The sequence below is a fragment of the Centruroides vittatus genome, unplaced genomic scaffold (genome assembly GCF_030686945.1).
Source record: "Centruroides vittatus isolate TY-2023 unplaced genomic scaffold, ASM3068694v2 scaffold_1152, whole genome shotgun sequence".
NCBI classification, from domain to species: Eukaryota; Metazoa; Arthropoda; class Arachnida; order Scorpiones; family Buthidae; genus Centruroides; species Centruroides vittatus.
Window position 1 is genome coordinate 3,120,872 of NW_027122670.1, and position 22,114 is coordinate 3,142,985.

Here is a 22,114-nt window from a genome sequence, read left to right on the forward strand (position 1 = left end):
GAACCCGTTGTTAAAATTTTCAGTTTCCCGAACCTTGTTAAACACACGGAACATTTCTTAGTGGTTTTGTTTTTTTAAAAAAATATATTAAAATATACGTATTATACTCTGTAATACTACTACACTAGAGCCTTATATCCCGTTCGCACCGAGCATTTCAATCTAGATTGTGAGCAAGGTCGGGGACTATGCCTTGGTGCAATCTCTCTCGACCGAAACGAGGTTTAATCGCGATTGATTCAAGAGAGTTCTTGAAATGTTGTGACAACAGACGGACCACATGTTGTGCCAATAGTTCTAGAACTAGATCCAGTCATAAGAGAGATTTCATAATCTCGCGCGCAAGATAATACAAGATGGCTGTGGAACACGTATCGGGCTATGGACAGCGAAGTAAAAAGGATATTGTATTTCGAGAGATGATGACATCTGTCTATTATCAGCAGTGCCATTCGGGGTAAAAAATTTCTCTGCCTAAAAAAAGAAAGAAAGAAAAGGTATTGTATTTATTTCTAGTCAAAACTTCCATTTTGTTTGTCGGTGATTGTTAGGGAAAAATTTTTTGCTAGCGAACCCTTTGTTAAATATTTCGAATATCACCACTGGATACAGGTATGACATGTTAATTATATAGAAAAGAAACTGGATCTACAAAAGTTATTAAAGGAAATAAATAATAACAAGTACAGACTGAAACTTGATGTAGAACAAGAAAGCAACTTCTTGCCACATTTCTTAGATATTACATTCTCCTTTCTTGAAAAGATTGTATTAGCACAAAATATTTAGATAACAAACTGCATCCCACTTATCATTTCCAACATTTCACATGACCCATACCATTTCAAATTGTCTTTAATTAAGAGAGCACATATGCACTGTTCCAGTGTAATAGACAGGCTTGAAGTACTACTATAAATCATGAGTCTCGCATATATGCACGATTACTGCCAAAAGAAAATAGAAAATTTAATTAATAAGCATGGTAAAAATAAATTTCCCATAGAATGTAAAAACTCTATAAATGAATATAAACTTACAACTTCCAATCAAAGCTTAAAAGCCTTCACAAGAAAATAGCCAAGACTAAAACACAAAACCAGAAATTTTAAGGATGCAGGAACTATCTCATTACTTTGGAGGTTATATTATGAAATACAATAATAGAAGGAATCACAATTTATTATTCTTTAACTTTAAGATCATATTATATCTGTTATGTTGGTTACATTAATTTTTTACCAACTTTGTGGTTAAGGTCAATAACACACTTTTGACAATGTCACGATTTTTTCCAAAATGCAATTTTTGTATAATATTCTAAAGATTTAAACATGGTTTGAAATAAATTTGAACTCATATTCTACAGTTTTTGTTCCATTCAGTTAAGAATTTTGTTATTCTATTGTAGCCTGAAGATGGCTATTAAAAATGACTGAAAATAAACTTAATCCTGTTAAACTTAAAGGATTTAACAAAGCTGTATTATACAATATAACAATTTACTACAATACTATAATTAATAAATTATTAAATAAATTTGTCCCTTGAGGTAAGCAGAATTATTTTCTATTAATTTTTTAATAATTATATAAGTTAAACTAATTTTAAGTCATAACTTATAATTATCCTTAGCTTATCGAATTTGTTAATGTTTTATAATGCACTAACAAGCTAGCTAAAAATATTTCTAAAATATTAATAAAACTCAGCTTTAATTAAATTGAATTAATAGGAACAAAGGCAAATGATAAAATTAAAATAAATACATAATTAAAAAAGTTCTAAGGTATATTTTAATAAATCTGTATTTTAATACATAACAATATATAAGAGGCAGTCAAATGAAAACAAGACAGATGGAAAAAAAGTAAGTAAACTGTTTATTATTTCAATAGCAATTGCCATTACTGTTAATACATTTATCCCACTGTGAGACAAGACAGTCAATGCCTTCATAGAAAAATGTTTGCAGTTGCCTACAGAACCATGATTGTACCCAGGCATACACCTTTTCATCCGAAGCAAATCGACGGCCATGAATGTCTTTCTTCAGGGCTCCAAAAATATGGAAATCGCACAGGGAGAAATTAGGCTGTATGGAGGATGTGTAAGGGCTTCCCAGCAAAACTTCTGCAGCATAGTCAGAACAACCTCGGCAACATGTGGGCGGGCATTATCCTGCAACAGAACGATGATGTCTGTCAACATTCCTGGACATTTGATTTGACGGCACGCTTCAATTTTTGCAAAGTTTCCACCTACCGCTGCACGTTAATTGTGGCGCCGTGTTCCAGAAAGTCAACGAGCAGTGGGTTTCCATAGTGATGTCAGATGCACACACGACTTGCCGACCTCACTTTGAGCACGTCTAACAGACAAATGGCACAGCAGTGAACATTCATGCTGTTCCTTCCTGATTCCCAATAGAGGGCACTTCTATACACACACCTACCTGCATTACCAACTTCTGTACCACACTTGTTATATAGTCTGTCTTGTTTTCATTTGACTGCCCCTTATATATTAATGATAGTGTGGCCCACACTGATATAAGTAAAAAATAAACTGAATTCAGTGTTAAAGACAAAGACAGTTTATAAATATACAAATAAATGAAAAAAAATGAAAACACAATCATTCAGTAATATGAATGACAGACATTTTTATATTTATATTTACTATTTTATCAACAGAAATTTCTATAAATTATCTTAGACTTTGTATATTTAACTTATTCATAACTTTGTTATTGAAAATTTTAACAATTTACATTCATACATAAATAATCATAATTTTTAGTATTTATACTTTGACATATTTGACATTATTTTTGTTATGGTTTTTTGCATATATAAATAAGTTATCACTTATTTTAAATACATAACTACTCTCTTAAAACAACTGAAAACTAACATTGCTTTATTCAAGCAAAAATGTTTTCGAAACGCAGTCTTTTTGGATCACTATGATCTAATTCAAAATCTATATATTATAACAGATGACTTAAATGTTGTCTTAATGAATATTGTTTTAATTCTCATTCTAGATTTTATTTTTAAATCATTTATAAATAAACAGAATAGATTACATTTCAATTTTTAATCTAAATCATAATATTAAATTTTTACTCAGGTTAATTTTATTTTGTTTTTATTTAACATTTAGAACAAAATAAACATATTGATATTGATCTTTTCACTGTAAGAAATTTTAAATATATTTTCATAATATATATAATATATTATGACAAATATTATTATATATATAATATATACATAATATATATATATAAAATATATATTGATTGATTCGTCCTATATTGAATTAAAAGACACATTAAATATTTGATCTTGGATCGCTACAACGTTTGCTGGATTGCAACAAAATTTAGTTTATGGCTGTTACTGAAGACCATTCACTTAAATTTTGCATAAAAATAATTAAAATATCAAAATGTTATCTAAAACATATACAATATACTTAAGTAATGTTTTAAATAGTGTTTTCTCACAGAATTCATAAAATGAAAAGAATTTATTGTATGTATTAAGTAAAAAAAAAATTTAATAAAAATATCATCATAAAATTTTCATTCAAAGAACATCAAGTTGCAATTAATTGATAAAATTCACTTATAATTTCATTAAATAAGTCGATAACTATCATTTTAAATATAAAACTGCAAATATTAGTCTTATGTGTAATATGTCTATAACAGTATCATTATCTAAAATTTTACTTTACATAATTTAAAGATATTAATGTTCTTTAAACACTCAAATATTTACTTTCAGGTATAGTGAATCAATATAAAAATTTGAAAATACTAATCAAATAAGTTTTTTAATATGTATATTCATATTAAATTTCCATCTACACTTCAAATTTAATTTGTTTAATAAATTCTTATATTATAAAATATAAAAACATAATAAGTACTTGGCTGAAAATACATTGTACTTTTTATAATATAAAAAACTATTTCATAATTTATTTGATAAATTAAGATTACATCACATTCAAAATTATATAATCACATTTAGAAAATATTATGTTAAGACTTCATTTAAAGATTTATATTTATAATTATGAAATACAATATAAATACATACAAACAAACACAAAAAGAAAATCTAATATGGTAAACTATCTATAACTTCTTACATTGCTGCAAATTACTTTTATTTTTTATATTAATTTAACAGTTTTTATCTTTTATTTCTTTTAATTTTCTTTTCTATGTTGATGAAATATTTAATAAGATATTGCTTTCACTTAAATTTATCCTAAGATAAAGTGAAATCAGCTATTGTTATATCTATTTTTTAATAAAACATTCCCAGTATGAAAGCATTTTATTTCAGTAAAAATAAACTTTATATCTAATCAATTTTTCATTTAAACTTAATTTAGTTTATTAATTAATTTATATATGAACTAAATAAAATTATTTGTATTAAATAATTACAACTCATAATTAAACAACAATATAATAATGTATTCAATACAAAACAAGTTACAGTAATGAATTTTCTATTTATATCTTGCCTAAATAATAAAAAAAATATATATAATATATGAAATTATTCTAATAATAAAAACACAAAGAAAATAAGATTTTTAAACCTCAATATTTTAATAAATAAATTTTAAATGATAGCATAATATTGCTATCATCACCAGTAATCATAATCCACTTAAAATCATAATAAAATTATTTATTCAATAACAAGAAAGTTTATAAAAAATGTAAGATTAATTTTACATTCTTCACGAAAAAATATAACAATTTCTTTTATACCCATATATTTCCTAATATAAAAATGAGATGAAATCCGTTCACTCTTAAGTGAATTAAAAGTATGTTTGCATATAAAATATTCAAAAGGAAGTAAAACTGACGAATCTAAACCTCCAGAGATGATAAATTTTTAAAATCACAACTGGATAATAAAAAGTTATTGTTTAATGTTTTTTAATGCATTAAATTGCTTTTAAAAGCATTAAATAATATGTTTCTCGACAATATTTTTTAAAAATATATGAAAATAGAAAACTTCAATCATCTAAAATCATCAATTTACTTTTAGCAAAAAATAAGAGCAGATTGATAATCATATAAGGACGAAGAATAAAAATATTAGCAAATCAAAACTGAAGTAAAATATTTGTAATAAAATTGTAAATCAAAATACTGTTATCAAACAGTTTTCATACAAAAAACATTCATAGATATTTGAACATAAATCAAATTCGTATTAAATTCTAAGCAGAATTTTATAGTTTGGAGTCATAATGAATATTTCTAAAATTACACTATACAATTTTTAATGATAATATATAAAAGAAAAATTTTCACTTTTTATTTAAAGAAATTCTTAACTGTATTTTTACAAAATTAATATTTTAAGTTTTGATTTCTAAATAATTTGCTAATAAAAACTTTAATTCCAGAAAAAATTAAACAATTATAAAATACAGTAGAGCATCGATTATCCGACTCAATTGGAGACTGAGGTTGGTCGGATAACTGAAAAAACGGGTAACCGAAAAGTATGAAAAAATACATTATTAGTATATTAGTATATCCCATGTAATAAGCATATTAGTATATCGCTATTAACCTACTTCGCATTGAATTTTCATCAATGTTAAGCCTAACAAATTTTTTTTAAAATAATAATCATCGTTAAATCATTTCTTTATTTTGCACAAAATAAATACAGAAATAGAGAAAAAATAGAATATAAGCCTGGTTTAAATACTGGCCTCCCTTTCATGGTTGAGCCAGTGTTTCCAGCTAAAACATGCAAAAATTTAACAAAAATAATATTAAAGTACCCAAGACATAGCCAAATATTGTAGTGCCACATCACTAGCAAACATTTGAATTTACCGACTAAAACGCGGTCGGTTAATCGATGTGACGGTTGATCGGGGGGATAATCGATGCTCTACTGTATTAGCATTTAATATTACTTATATTAAGTAAAATATTTTTATTACCATATTTTCTGGCGTATAAGACGACTTTTTAACCCAGGAAAATCTTCTCAAAAGTCGGGGGTCGTCTTATATGCCAGAAAGTACGGTAAATTTAATTTAACATTTTCCTATATATTAAAAAAAATAACAAAAATTACATAAGTTAAGCATGATTAGAGAAGAATTCACAATGCAGAATATAATATCTAAACACATTTCTTTTTTTTATATATTTTTAATGAAATAATTAAGAAAGTAAGATGTATATTTAAAAAAAGCCTAAAAACATCCCAAAATTTATCTGACATTTTAAATAAATTACAAATTGAGTACTGTATATTAATGTAAACATGTGTGAGTTAACAAAATCAAACATGCAATAATTTATGTTATTACAAAAATGTGTAAATAATGTATCAGATGTTATTAAAACAGTAAAAAACATTTGGAAAGTCATTCCTGAATCAATACATCCCCCATTTTAAATAATCAATAAGAAATTCTGAGCTACTTTCTTAAAGTGTTTATATATTAAACTTTCATGTGGCCATAGAAAAACTTATTGTTTACTTTTAGTTCTAATGTACTAAAATTTTCATTGATTATGAAATATTAAAACTTTCAATAGCAGTTTGAAAACTTTTTTTTTCTATTATAAAGTTCGAATAGTAAAATTGCATGCTTCTTCATTTTATATATCAATGTTTAATAAACAAATAAATAGAATTAAACTTTCAGAGATTAATAATATAAAATTACTACAAGAAAAATATGGATTTGCATAAGTTTAAAGACATTATTATTAAAATATAAAAGTTCACATTTAGATGGCAGCACTAAACATACTAAGTTTTAAATAAAAATAATTTATAATTTAACAGATTTATTTTTGGAATATATAATTAAATATTATCATTATTAATTTTAGAAATGTCAATAATGTTAATTAAAATAATTCATTTAACTTTAATATCATTAAAACTATTTTTAAATATTTAAAAACTGAAATACTAATAATATGTTTTAATAACTACTTTATTTTTAAAAATTATTAATTTATTTTGTTAATAACTTTAATAAATCTTTTTTTTAATCCCATTTAAATAATTTACTTAAAAAATATTTACTCGACAAAGAGCATAAAAATTTTTATATATATACATCTATATAATATAATACATTTAAAAACTAATTCAAAATAAAAATAAAAATAAGAAGAAACATCTTAAAAATTGAATTTTATTCAAAAGAATTTAAAAGGAAATAATTTAGGACATCTTTTAAGTTATTTGCTAAAATTAATAGTATTATTACGATAGTTAATAATTTTACAAAATTATAATACATTTTCAATAAATCATATTGAAATATTTGATTATAATAGATACCTTCCTGAAAATAATATAACTCTCCAACAAAATCAATATATAATTCAAAAATAACTATGTCAAAGTGACATCAGAGATTTGTGACATTTTCTAAATCATTAATAATAACTATAGTTTACCTTATTCCAAAAAAATATCCTAAATATTGAATTGTTCATTGTTTCAGGAATCTATTTTGTTTGTAATTGAGCTTCATGAAAAACATATTTATCAAAGACAAAAAAAAAAACAAAAAAAAACATCCATCTCTTTCAAGATTAAAAAAAATCAAAAACATTTTATATAATACTTAAAGATATTTATATATTTTAGTTGTATAAAAAATAATCTTATTTACTTTAACATAAAAGATCAACTGAACAAAATTAAACCATTTTATCCGAAGCTTTGTTTCTAATTTTAATGTATATTTTGAACGTATAAGTATCTGCTACGTTATGGATAAAGTATGCTTATCAGGCAATTAATGCAGCCCCTTGAAAATAAGATATAAAAGTGAGATGTAAGGTATATTAAATTTGAATAAATAAATGAGCACATAAATAAATATAAAAATTGAATACATAAATGAATACAAAAATAAGATATTTGGTATATTGAATTTGTATACATAAATAAAAAAGTTTATGTTTATTATAATAATACTTATTTCACTCTGCAAAGCTTAAAACAAAAAGAATACTACATTTTAAAGTTAATATAATTTATGCATTCACTTTAAATATGTATTTATAATTTAAATTATTATTATTATTATTATTCTAATAAAACTTTATATTATCTAATCATAAATATGTCTATTTTGTAGTACTTTAATTCAAATTTTAGAAGTTATCAGCTTTATTTATAATATTTTGGTAATTTATTATACAAAATGCCTCAACTTACTGTCTTTATATAATGTATGAAAAGACAAGAGCTAGCAAAAATATAAAATTTTACAACTTCCTTAACTTAATTCAATTTGACATAAATTGTTTATTTTATGAAAATGCACTTCACTTAAGTCACTAATGTAATTTATGATTAATCTAATAAATAATTTTGAAATATATTTTCAAATAACAAATTTTGTAAAATTTACAATAATAAACTTTTTTTTATTTTTAACTAAAAGTTTTTAAGTTTTTTGTAAGTCATATATTTAATTAACATAAAATAGACAGATCATTCATACATGTGTATGTCCAGTATACGTATACATGTGCACAGAAACTAAATTCTAGTAAATGAATTTTTCAAATCACTGTATAATTACTTTTAAAATAAAATGGACTTTACTGAAAATCATAAAAATTAAAACAACTTACATTAAACAAATTACCATTTTAATTAACAAAATTAAATGTTTTTAATTTATTATTGTAAATAAAAACATTGAATTTGTTAAATAAACTATTAGTGTTGAAAAAGCATTTTCTCTATAATAAATAACAAATTAAATAAAATATTAAAATACTTTTTAAACAGATTTGTAATTTACAGCTAAAAAAAAAAAATTAAATCTTACTATTGACAATAACATTTTTAAATAATTTGTGATAAAAGTTCTATAAATCTAAATTTAATAAATAAAGCATTTTAAATTTTTTATTTACTAATCTATATAAAGTTGAATTCATTTCAAATTTAACTGATTACTGTTTCATTTTAAAAACATTTTAAAATAATTGAAAGAAATGTACTTGACCAAAAAAAAAAAACAAATCAATATAAAAGTTAGTAATGAATATATTATTAAATCCTAAAATTTATTATAAATAAAGTAAACGAATTCTTTATTTAAAGTAATATAAAGTGTAAGTTTTCTTAACTTTCTTATAAATTCAGAATGATGAAACTATATAATTTTACATACATTTATGGAAATATTTTTATAAAAAGAAAAACGATTTCAAGTTTTTAAAAGTTTTTTCAATAAGCTGAATAACTTTGCTATACGTTAATAAAATTAAGCACATTTGATGAACTTAGTTATAATATAATTAAGCTTTACTTTCAATATTTATTAAAAGAAAATTTTTCAAAAAGGCTAAGTTGTTTGTTAACAAGATAAAAACTTGATCTAAAGATGATGTATGGATTATTTAAATTTAATGAACTAAGAAAAATTGAATATTTAATACATAATTAATTGAAACATAAAACAATGTTAATATTTAAAAAGCCTGTAAACTTTTATAAACATCTTGACAATTATAAACGAAAGATAAAAATAAGAAAAAAAAGAATAAAAAATATATTTAGTTAATAAATTCAATATAAATATGTTTTCTAATTATTTTATCATGTAATATATTTATTTAAAAAAATACATTTAAGTGATTTCTCATATTGCCTATTAAAATATAATAAGTGAGATGTAAGAGTTTTCTAATGTCACAACTAAGTGGTATCAATTCAAATATTTACAGTATTTTTAACATTTTATATTCGTACTTAAAAAAATTAATTAATTTCTCAGAGGATTTACATTGATGCATTTTTAAAGAGTTTTTAAATAATTCGGTTTTTACCCGTTACTTTAATAATTACCAATTATAAAAGATCTGACAGATTTTTAATTAAAAAAGTTTAAAATTATTTCAGATAATTAAATTCATTCTCTTTTTTTTTTAACATTTTAACTATATTATAATTAAAACTTTTAAATTACACTAAACTTTTATTTATTATTTTAAATATAAAGTAAGTTTTGTTATAATAAAATTTTTTTAAATTAAAAAAATATATTTAAATGTTTTGCATGATTTAATTTATATCTACAACTAAAACTAAAAAAGAATTACAATAAAATTCAAATATTTAAGCTTGTTTAAATTTATCAAAACAAATTAATAATATTTTAATAACCAAACTGTTAATAAATCTTTTTAAAAGTTTCTAACCTGCAACAGATTTCAATCTTGATATTTAACGTAAAGATAAAATAAATGGTTTATGATTCAATAAAATCAAATTTAATTATATATTTTACCTACCTTCATACAGCCAATCAGGAACTCCATGGAATATGTCTCCCTCAAGACCAGTACCAATGATAGCCTGAGCAGTGTCAAAGACACTCGTGAGGTAGTAAATGTTGTTAGCATATACATAAACCTAAAATGGAAAAGAGTTTAGACTATGCAATCCTCATATAAACTTAGACATACAAAATTTCAATTTTAATTATATTACTAGATAGTAAGACAAATTTGTTTTATAGAAACAACTTTAATGTGTAAGAAATCTTTAAAGTGTGGCAATAAAACCAGAACTTTGTTACTTGATTGTGTGAATTTAAATGTAATGAAACAAAGATTTGTTAAAATATTCTAGACATAATATATTAAACAAATGTTTACATTTCCTTTTCTAGAATAAAATAAAAGTTAAAGTTTGCTTATTTACAAATACAATTAGATGAGTATAAAAATTTAGTTATTAATATTTTACAGAAATGCTACACAAATGAAAAAAATATATGTATTAAAATTCATAACAACTATGTAAAATAATTGTTGTGGACAGATGTCTAATATATTTATTATTATTTCTTTTAACCAGCATCACTTTGGAAGAAAGAAAACAAAAAAAAATGTAAAATTTATGATATGTAATTAGTTATGGCATTTCATACATTTTTATAAATATATTTATGTTATTTGATTTTTAAAAATTCAATGAAGCAGTTATTTCATTTTAAAATTCTAATTATGAAAAGCCCGTTCTAAATCCAAATTTATATATAGATAAATGAACCAGGAAATGAAATATATCAGAAAGAAGGAAGTTTTGTGACTGCTAATACTTTACCATCTTACTATTTGAAAATTGCTATGGAGGACTACACAATCACAAGAGTTTCTAATTTATTGTGAAGAGAAGTTTAGTTACATGTGCAGATTACATTCAGCCAGCTGGAACAACTCTCCTTCTACTCCAGTTCTCAAGTGACATGCCAGTTGCAGAAGGTCATCAGTTATTGCCTACATATCACTATGATGACAAGCCTCTCCTGTGACTCTAAATTTAATTAACTGCCCATTCCTAAAACTCTACTTTGGTTCGGCAGTAAAACGTCAGACAAAGTAATCAGTCCAGCAGCTTTATTCTGAATTATTAATGTTGATACAAATGATACCTCATCTTTGACTAGTACACATTACCTGTCAAATCAGCCAAAAGAAAGAATATCCAACAATGTTAAGGTGAACTACTTACCAGTTGATTTCCCTTTGGACCCCAGCCAGCATAACGGAGAAAAGTTTCAGGATTGTCAGCATGAATAAGTGGAATTATTTGCCTGAAAATTTACAGATAATTCTTTTTTTAATTTTAATTTAAGTTATTAATCATAATCAACTTATAAATAAAACATAAAATTTAACTACAATTAACTAAAATTTTAAAGATAGTTTAAATTATAAAAGAAATATAATTTCAATACCTATTTGTCACATTATATATCTTATATTTTGCAATGAAGGAATGTCTAAAAATCTGAAAAATTTAAAAATAAAATAAGAAATAAAAACTGTGTATTCAATATATTATATTTTATATATACATTATACATAAATTTATAAATAACAGGTATTATATATACTTACTTTAATAATATCATGTATTAACAATACATACTGCATATCAGCAGATACACTATACTTTTCTATCTTGTTATCCTCCTAAAATAGTAAAATAAAAATAAAAATTATATGGTAAGGTATAGTTTTGAATGTATAAATTCTAGTTTGATATTTCATTATTAAAAAAAAAGAAAAGAGAGAGAATACAATAATGACTACATTTTATATACTTACAAATGTTGAATTATGTACCAAAATTCTATATTTTCTTGTTTTTGGTGAATAAACAACAAGATGTCCATCACCATTGCGGAAGATAAGTTTGTCACCTAAAATAATACATATAATTTCAGTATTTTAGATTATGAATAAATAAATATTTTAAAAGTTTTAAGATTCTATATAAATTTAGAATAGAATATTGAATAATATTTATTTATTTTGAATATCTGAATCATTTACATTCTTACTTCATAAAAACATAACTATAGATAAAAAAAAAATGATATAGAGATGACAACTGACTTATAAAAATCTATTATAAATTCTGACAGTGTATTTATTATGTGTAGTTAAAAATTTTATTTGAAAACATTAAGTTATATAGCTTAAGAACATTTTTTTATTTCAAAAAGTTTCTTCATAAAAATTATAGCTTTAAGCTTTTCACTTTTCATCATCTTTACAAAAATTTAAATTAAACAAATGTATTCATAATTTCACTGGAACCTAATAATATATTACCGGATTAAAATTCTTGCAAAGAGGAAGTACAGTAATAGCAATTTCAGTAGATAAAATAATGCTAATTCTATTTAAACAAAATTTCAACTTCATTTTTTAAGAAGACAAAACTATTAAAATTTTTCAAAAACTACCTTTAAAATAAATATAAAAAGCTCATGTAAATATCAACAACTTAAAATCAGAACAAGAACTTAATGATGAAATTTACCCTTAATTACTTTCTGAAACAAGTAAAATAAGAAAATATTCATTTTTCGCCATCATTATCATCATCTGTTTCTGTGTCATAACATTTTGTTGTCTTGACAGGTTGTCAACAACTCTAATTATATTCTATAATGGGCAGAGGGTTTCAAGAACTCCACCAATGATGAACAGAATTTGTTTTCTTACTTAAATTTCCATAAGATTTTTATAAATTTTTATCATGTTTTTAAAAAAGAATATTAATAATCACTTTTAAACAGATTTATAATTTTATTCATACAGAACAATTTATATATGTATTTTAAATGCACAGAAATTAATATAAACAAATGCTAAAAATACATAAATCATAATTTTTAAATTTTTTAAACAAATTTTGTTTTAAAATTATATAATTGAAATTTGAATAGTGTTTTAGTATCAGAATAATGTCATAAAATATTACTACAGTTAAACACAATATACATTAAGTGAAATTAAAGTAACTTCATAGAAACTATCCATAAGATTATAAAAGCATTATATAAAAATTACAAATGCTTTTATTATTATCATTGTAGTGGTCTTACTAATCCATAAATCATACTTCTTATAAAAACTATTAGTGACTGCTTTGATTGCTTATACAGTATACATACATCCTATGTAATGCAGGAAGCAAGAAGTTTCTGTTATGAATCTTTACAACAGTTATAGGTTTCTTTTACTTTTGACAGTGACAAATGTACCCTGAAGCCAAACCAAGATACCAGAGATATAAACAACATTATATACATGGAATACTTGTTTTATCAACATCTTCCATAAAATACATAAAAAGAAAAATGTCTTCCTTTGCATAATTTCACGTCAAAATTGCTGAATAAAAAATGCAGTATTTGCTATATTTTAAAATAGAGTTTAATATTTCACTCTGAAAGTAAAAATGCAATGTAACATTTCATTAAAGTATTATTACACAAAAGTCTAGCAAAATAAATATTATCTACACTTAATGTTTACACAAGATTCAAAAACAATTATATCATTAAAATTTTAATAAAAATAATTTATTTTTTACTTTAAAAAAATCAATTCTAAACATTCAGACTACTGAAAAAGAGCAAGAGTAAGCATTGAAGATAAACATCACGCACCACGTGGTAAACATTAACGTGAACAAAAGCGCCCTCTAAATATTTCTAATTTGGAATACAGAATTTTAAGATGGGATAGCTCATATTTAAATTTTTATTGTTTATTTTTACTCCTAGAAAATTATCGAAAGAAATATGCATGTTATAATATATAATAAAATTATAATTAAAAAAAAATGAAAAATAAATAAATACATGTGTATGTGTAATCCTATAAGTATCAATATAATTTTCTACCGAATCTGCGTAATCAAAATAGATCTACCAAATATAACTAAATAAATAATCCTATCGTTAATTAAAATTGTTATTAATATTATACAGATAAAATTATAATTTATTGACGTATACTGTATCTTCTGTATTTTTATAAACGAGAAAAATAGGGTGTTACGACCGCGTTTTTCTTTTTTTTTTTTTTTTTTTATATATGATTGTCTTTCGCCTTCAATCTGGAATGAAAAGTTAATTACGTGAAAATCATCTGATAATGCATCTACTACACTTTGTTATTAACCATGCGAAAATGACACATAAAAAATTAAACGGGCGAATGTTACCACCAAAAAATTATAGGGTCAATTTTCGGAGGAAAATATAAAAATTTGTAGCGGCTATAATTTTTGTATAAAATTCTTAAATAAAAATTCCACAGAACAATATATCCTTGTTTGTTTCTTTTTGTTTTGTTTTGTTTTTGAAGCTTTGAAGATTTTAAATAATTTTAATTCGCTTAAAAAAAAAAAACACTGCTACATTATTTATCATCAAAGTTATCTTTCGAAGTTAAAAGGAAAACCTCAAAAAACTGATTTTATAATATATAAAATATATGCCAACGCATACTCAATATTATATTGAAAATATCCTTCATACTATTTCGTACTTATATAGATGTAGGTAGCCATAAGCTACCAGCCACATCTCTTTCTGATATGATTGACTTAGAAAAACTGAAGATCGATAAAACTAATAGACAAAATTGAAAAATATAAAAATAGAAACTTGATCTTTGGCATACACGTAGAAAATTTTTCATCAAAAAATCATAGTGCTATCATAAATTCCTTTTTTCTTTTTATCAAAATTTCTTTAAATATATTGATGACTGTTTCATGTTAAGTTATTGAAAAAAAAATATATAATAAATAAAACTTCAATTGGAAATTAAATTATAGGTAAATATACAAAATAACCGATTGAATCTACTTATAAAGTTTTTTTTTTTTTTTAAAGCTAGTTAACATTCCAATAAAGACACGCGATTTAGCTATCGGAAGCTTTATCCCAATTCTAAAATATTCTAATCTTTCTGAATGTAAACCAACTTTAAAATATGCTAATAATTTCTTGTTGATATTTTTTGCAAAATTTCATCAAACTTTAAAAATAAACTTCTGATATAAAGTTTTTATTTTTATTATTCTTTTCTTTTACAGAGACCTTGCACCCTTATAGATACTTTAGCTACGAACGTATCATAAATCAAAAGTTAAGTGAATGAAATGAAAATAATATTTAAATTATAAAAAGAAAAAAATAATAATAATTCAATGAAACAAAACAATTCACTCTGATGAATTTGGCAGCGAAAGGTTGTACTTTCATCCTTCAAAGTTATGGATAAAGTAAATTTTGCCAGTTGGCAACTACATGCCAATTCATATTCACTAGTACCATAAGAAAATTTATATCGTACATTAATTAATATATTACAATTTTTATAATAGAATGCATTTAATCATCTGAAATTCTTTTTCTAATGCTTACTTTAATAAAAGAATTTTTAGTTAAAATTATTATTATTATTATTATTTTTTATGTATATATACAAAATTTAAACTACAAGAAGTTATTAAAAAATAAAATTTCTCCTCGAAGCAATTTCTAGTTAGAGAAGATACTTTCTGAATTTTTAAATTAAATTAATCATTACATTTCAGTATTTATAATAACTTAGTTATAAGATTTTATAGACATGAAAAATATTTTTTGTTCTATTTTAATCAAAAATTTCCCGATACATCTCCAGTAGAAACGGATATTTTAAAATCAAATTCATATTTTAAAATATATTAAGAATTAAACAAGTTTAAAAAATATTATGAATTTTTGATACAATGCAATGAAATTTTTCAAGGAAAACATTATAAATTTTTTCTGTTACGTTGGAATTATACATTTTATAATATTGTATTTTATTTATGAAAATGATTTTTTTTATAATAATAATAATAATAATTTCTATGAAAGTTTTATATTTCTGTATACCGTCAATTGTTTTATATTCATTAATATTTATTTTAAAATTATTCATTGTATAAACAAACGGAATTCTAAATAATTCATAGAAGATAAAACTTCACAAAACTTTATGAAATTCTATTTCTATTTTATTTATAGTCAAATTATTAGCCGACCGGTAGATAGAGCGGTAAGACTTCAGCCTGTTGCTCTGAGGGACCCGGAATCGAATCCAGGCAAGCAATCCCGGTTAGTTTTTCGTGGGCAGTCTCTCTTGGATAAGTCAGACCTCATCCTTTCCACTGTGGGCCTGGCCGAACCCATAATTAGTATAGGAAAAAAACATCCTCTAAACATCAGCCTGCAAAAAGTACTATTCTTTACGACCTGTGGGCCCTAAGAGGGCTTATTGTGGGTTCGGCAGGTCTGTGATCGGGTGTTGAGAGATGGGCTCTGACATATCTGAGACGGACTACTCCAAAAAATACACGTTTGTAAGATTTTTTTGTCCATTTAAATATGAATTTAACTAAAAGTCTAAGCGTACTTTTATATTTCTTCAGTTTTATTTATTTGTTTTATGTAACGATACGTAATTTTTATATTTAAAAAAGATAATTATTTCCCATTTGTGGAATGCCCGAAATTCTTAACCTACACATATATATTTTTTTCGTGATATATTATTCCAGAAAATATATTGAAATCTTTTGAAGACAACTATATTTTTATTTTTTTAAAACACGACTATTTACATTGCGCCATCAAAATTTTCCTGACATATTAATGTGTTGGAAATGATCGATTGGCTATAGTTTAAATATTAAACTATAGCCAATCGATCCATATTTATCCTAAATACATAAATTTATTCATTTTAACATACTTTTTACATGTCTTTAAAAATAACCCGTATAAAATGTTTGCTACTTTTTCAGTAACATCGAATAGAGACCACACTAAAACAAACAAACTGAATAATTTGATCCACAATATTCCATTTTACCTCAAAAACATTCAATAGAATAAAAATTGATTTCACTGCGTTTAAACAATGTTTGTCAAAATATTATAGTCAAAGTCTATATTCGGATGGCCGAACGGCAGAGGTGATTAAGGCATCAGCCCACCGCTCTAGGTATACGGGATCGAATCGGGCAGTCAAAAAACCCCAGGAAAGAATAATTTTCCATGATGGTCTGTCTCGGATATGTTAGGCTCTGTCCCTCACCACGTGGTTTCCTCCATTGTAGAGTTTGATTAAAAGGTTATCTTAGTACCCACGGGGTAGAAAGAATTAAAAATTAATTAAAAGTTTTAAAAACTCAAAGTATATTTCAACATAATTTACATTTCTGTAACTTATGTGCAAAACGAGTTCATTAAATTTCACAAATAAGAATAGTAACTCAAGAATTTTGCATTTTTTATTATTATTGTGAGTTAAAATTTCATTCTTTTAAAATATTCACTGAGATTTAGTGAGAATTTTAAACGCGCTGAATAAAAAATTGAAATAGAAAAACAAATTTTATGATTTATTGAAATACGAGCAACATTCTCGGATTGTAACGTCAATAACAATTAGAGGAGAAATGCGTCCATATTGCATATTCATATATATATGTATGCAGACCCAATCCTTGTTTCTCTAGAGCCATATAATGTATAGCACTTAAAAATTTATATAAATGTTTTTGAATCCTGTTGGACACATTTGTCAATATATATTTGGACAAGAATGGAGAATCTAATTCAAAATATCAAATACATACTAAAGAAAATATATTTTCAAAAATATGGGTGAAGATCCGAAAGATTATTTGAATAATTATTTTAAAAAAATACAATTCCAAAACTAAATTTAAGTAATTAAGAATTATAAAATATTTTTCAACTTGTAATATTCTGAACAAATAAGAATATAAGGTATAGGTGTAAGCTTCTTGCCTGTAATAAATTAAATAATTATCTCAAACTACCAATTGGAGGCGATATACGAGGCTTATCAAACTGTATTGCAGCGTTAGAAGATCGAGATCACATCAATAAAAGACTAGTTTTATTCGTGGGATAAATTTCGGTCTTGGCTAGACTTTCTTCAGCCAACTATTACACAAATGCCTACAATATTTTAACTTAATTACTAAAGGTTACATTGGCATATACTTCCTGCATACTGTTTATATTGTAGGTATCAGCATTTATATTATAGTGGCTGAAGAGAATCTAGTAAATACCGAAATGTCTCCCACGAATAAAATTTCTTTTTTATTGATGTGATCGCGATTTTCTAACGCTTTGATAAGTCTTGCAAATTTCCACCAATTAGTTGGTAGCTTGAGATAATTATTCAAGAATATGAGAATTTAAATAAAAATAAATGACGTTCCGAATTTCCCGTTTTCAACCCTCAAAAAATAAAATAAAATTTTAAATAGAACCATTTTATAGGTTTTCTAATGCAACATAACCAATTTATATATGAATATATTTCTAAAAACAATCTAAATTTAGCCATTTTTCATTCAACCTTAAAAACCTGTCCAGGTTTGGCCGATAAATTTGGTTACTCTTATATTCCATTCTTAATTCATGGTAAATATATGAGAAAAAATATACTAAGACAATAACAAGAAACAGAACTGAGATTCATGAATTAAGAATTCAAATAACGATAGGAAAATATCTTGACAAATTCCACATCAATTAGAAGTACTGTACATCGAATATCGTTCCGTTCGTTTAGTTAACGCATTGCTCCAATTGAAGGAATAGATTTCACGAACTATTTGTCCTATGGTTTCAATAGTAAATTCATGAATTCGTATTTTACAGGTCAATTGAAACGTAATTTACCAACTCATATTTACTTCTGCTTTACAATTCATTATAACTAATGATCAATTCTAGGATTTAAAGTATAATTTAGACAAATTCGCGAACACGGATAATATAGAATTTTTAAACTGCATCTGATTGAAATCTGAAAATAATAAAACAACTCAAGAAATACTGTAGTTAATATTTATTCTTTTTCTTAAATATCTTCTTATAATAAGATGGTTGACAATGTTCATTAAGTTTTTCTTGATGTCAATGCACGGAGAAATCATTTCCTAATGATGAATCGAATGTTTCGATGTTCATAGATATTTGATTCATCTAGGAATTATTATCTTTTCTTTCGTAAAGAAAACAGAATAAAAGTCGATTCAATTGCAAAAATTTCTTACAACATTCAATAATAATCAAAATTTCTTTTAATTAGCCACATATTTAATATAGATTTGATGGCATACGCGAGCGATTTGCTAAGGAGGGATGCCACCCAGAAGAACTTTCTATAGAAAACTAGCACTATTTAGGTGTTAGACACGTGAAGAAAATATGCGATCAATCCGTTGGTCAGCACGAACCCGCGAGCAACTACAAGTGTATGGTGGTTTTACCACTCGGCCACTACTTAGCGTTATATCGAGGGTCTCCTGAAGGATAAAAGGAAGCAGTCTATCTCAAATGAGGGCACGTTTAAAAATCAGGGTCATTCTGGTGGAAGGAAGACTTCCTTTCACACTGTAACCTTGAGCAATCTATTTTTAATGTATGGAAGAAATATATTACAGATGATGCAATACATTTATTATAACTAACATAAAACTATAGTCCGCTGAAAATTATATAGTGTAAAGGCATTTACTGTCTTATTCCCTGAAAGAGAATTTATTTATTGGTTTCATTTAAGTAATACATTAATTCATGTTTATTCTAAGTATGTGAATTTATAATAATCTTATATCAAAATTATTGCTGAAGGAAGGAAAGTAAACTTATTATTCTGTTGTAAAAGTTCATCCGGACAGTAGTAAATTCCTCAATCATCTTTTCCAAATTTTACATAATTTCGAATATTAATAGAACATTTTCATACAGAATTTTCATGTCTGGATAAATTAAAACCGATTCAACATGCTGAGTTCATTATAATATATAACATAGGACAAAATATATGTTGAAATTTCGATAGACACTTTACGATGATACGTATTAACTCCAACTTAGAACTTGCAATTCCAAACATCTGCACACACACATTACTGTTCTCCGTTGCTACGATATTAATACTTTATAATACAATATTAAATATTTATAATATTATAAATTCATAATTTTCAATATAAAATTAAGTAAAATTGCATAATTTTTTTCTACTTTCAATTTGCATAAATCGGACTTTATGATTTTTTTTTTTTTTAAAGTTATTTAACCCACTCCATTTTGAATCAGCTACATTTATTATATATAATTTAAAATTTAAAAACTTTTATAAGATTGCTTTTGATTCGCTGTGTTTTTTCGTCTAAATTTTATAAACCATTCACGTAAATGATACATAATTAATATTACAGTTAACAAAATTAAATCAATAAAATTTTATATATTTACGATTTATTTTATGTTTGATTTTAACGTGAATAAACGTATTTAACAAAATTACAATGCTTAAGATATCGAATTTCAGCATTATTTTATATTATAAAAGGTCTCTCTATTCAATATGTTATAAACAATATATACAACTTTTATAAGACAAAACAATGGATTCAGAAACTACGATGATGTTTTGAACTCGCTATTTTGGTATAGAAAAAAAGGAAAAAAAGATACATTTTAGAGATCTCTCGACTTCATATTGCCATATTTTAAAATTTCATGTTTTGTCACTCCTCTAGTTACGACACTGCATATTCAATTCTCAATCCGTGTTGTAAGGGTGGAAAATTTCTTTACAACATGATACTTTTATCAAAATTAAATTTAAAATTTTATATTTTCTTATAATATAGAATACTCATTCATTTATTATGAATCACACAATGGTAGATTATTTAGAAAACGAATAGAAAAAAACAGATAAAATACACTTTTCTATATATTTTTGACATTTAACTAAGGAGAACAAAAATAAGAACGTGATAATTTATATACTGTAAATTATTAAAGTTATTAAAGCATTAGGTTATTACTTTCCCGGCTCTGTTATATATGCTATAACAGAAGGAAAGTATGGCGATCGGTCAAAAAAGACCTCCCCCCAAGATATTTACATTTTTGGATCAGGACACTTTGAAACGAAAAATGCAAAAAACCTTCGGGGGTTTTTCTATATGTATAGATGTTAATGTGTGTGTTGTGTGTGTGTGTGTGTGAAGGGGCACGATTTTGTTCACCTTCTTTGAAGCTTAATAACTCCCGTGCTTTTTGTCGAAAATTTCTGAAATTTGGCAGGCAGGTTTGTGTATTAGGGGTAGTGATGCTATTAAATTTTGGTGGTTAAAGGTCGAGGGGATGGGAAGATAAAGGGAATCGTTGTCGTATCTCGAGTAGGGTGGGATTTAATGACGATTTTACTCGTTATTAGCGATTACGATTTTGTTATAAAACCCGTCCTTATCCTCAAAATTAAGCTTTTTGACATTTTATAATAATTAAAAATATAAAAAATTTTTAAATAAAATATCATAACAGATGGCGCCACACTCGCAGTTTTAAATGTTGCCGGGAAAGTTAAGCAACTCGTTGCCGAAATTCTTTTAAAGCTGTTAGTAGAATTGTTATCAGTCATCTAACGCCTTCAAAATTAGCTTAAGCAAAACGTATGTTATAGTAATTTGCTGAATATAATCAGGATTCGGCTACAGTTATCAAAATTTTCTGGAAAATAGGTATTTTTAACCAATCTTCTCATGTTATCAGTGACGGATAACGCGCAATCGCTATTTGTTATCGTTGTTTTAACCAATGTTTCTAATGGTTATTTATTCACAATTCA

At 24.5% G+C, this 22,114-nt stretch overlaps 1 protein-coding gene across 3 annotated transcripts in view; it reads right to left on the minus strand.

The window, feature by feature from the left end:
• Positions 1-22,114, minus strand: part of LOC136986550 (dipeptidyl peptidase 4-like) — a 185,397-nt gene that overhangs the window by 62,680 nt on the left and 100,603 nt on the right. For all 3 annotated transcript variants that reach the window (XM_067284110.1, XM_067284109.1, XM_067284111.1), the window contains exons 4-8: positions 12,182-12,276; positions 11,972-12,046; positions 11,809-11,861; positions 11,583-11,664; positions 10,358-10,478 (exon numbers count right to left, since the gene is read on the minus strand). In XM_067284110.1, the coding sequence (XP_067140211.1) occupies positions 10,358-10,478; positions 11,583-11,664; positions 11,809-11,861; positions 11,972-12,046; positions 12,182-12,276 (426 nt within the window). The remainder of the gene's footprint in view (positions 1-10,357; positions 10,479-11,582; positions 11,665-11,808; positions 11,862-11,971; positions 12,047-12,181; positions 12,277-22,114) is intronic.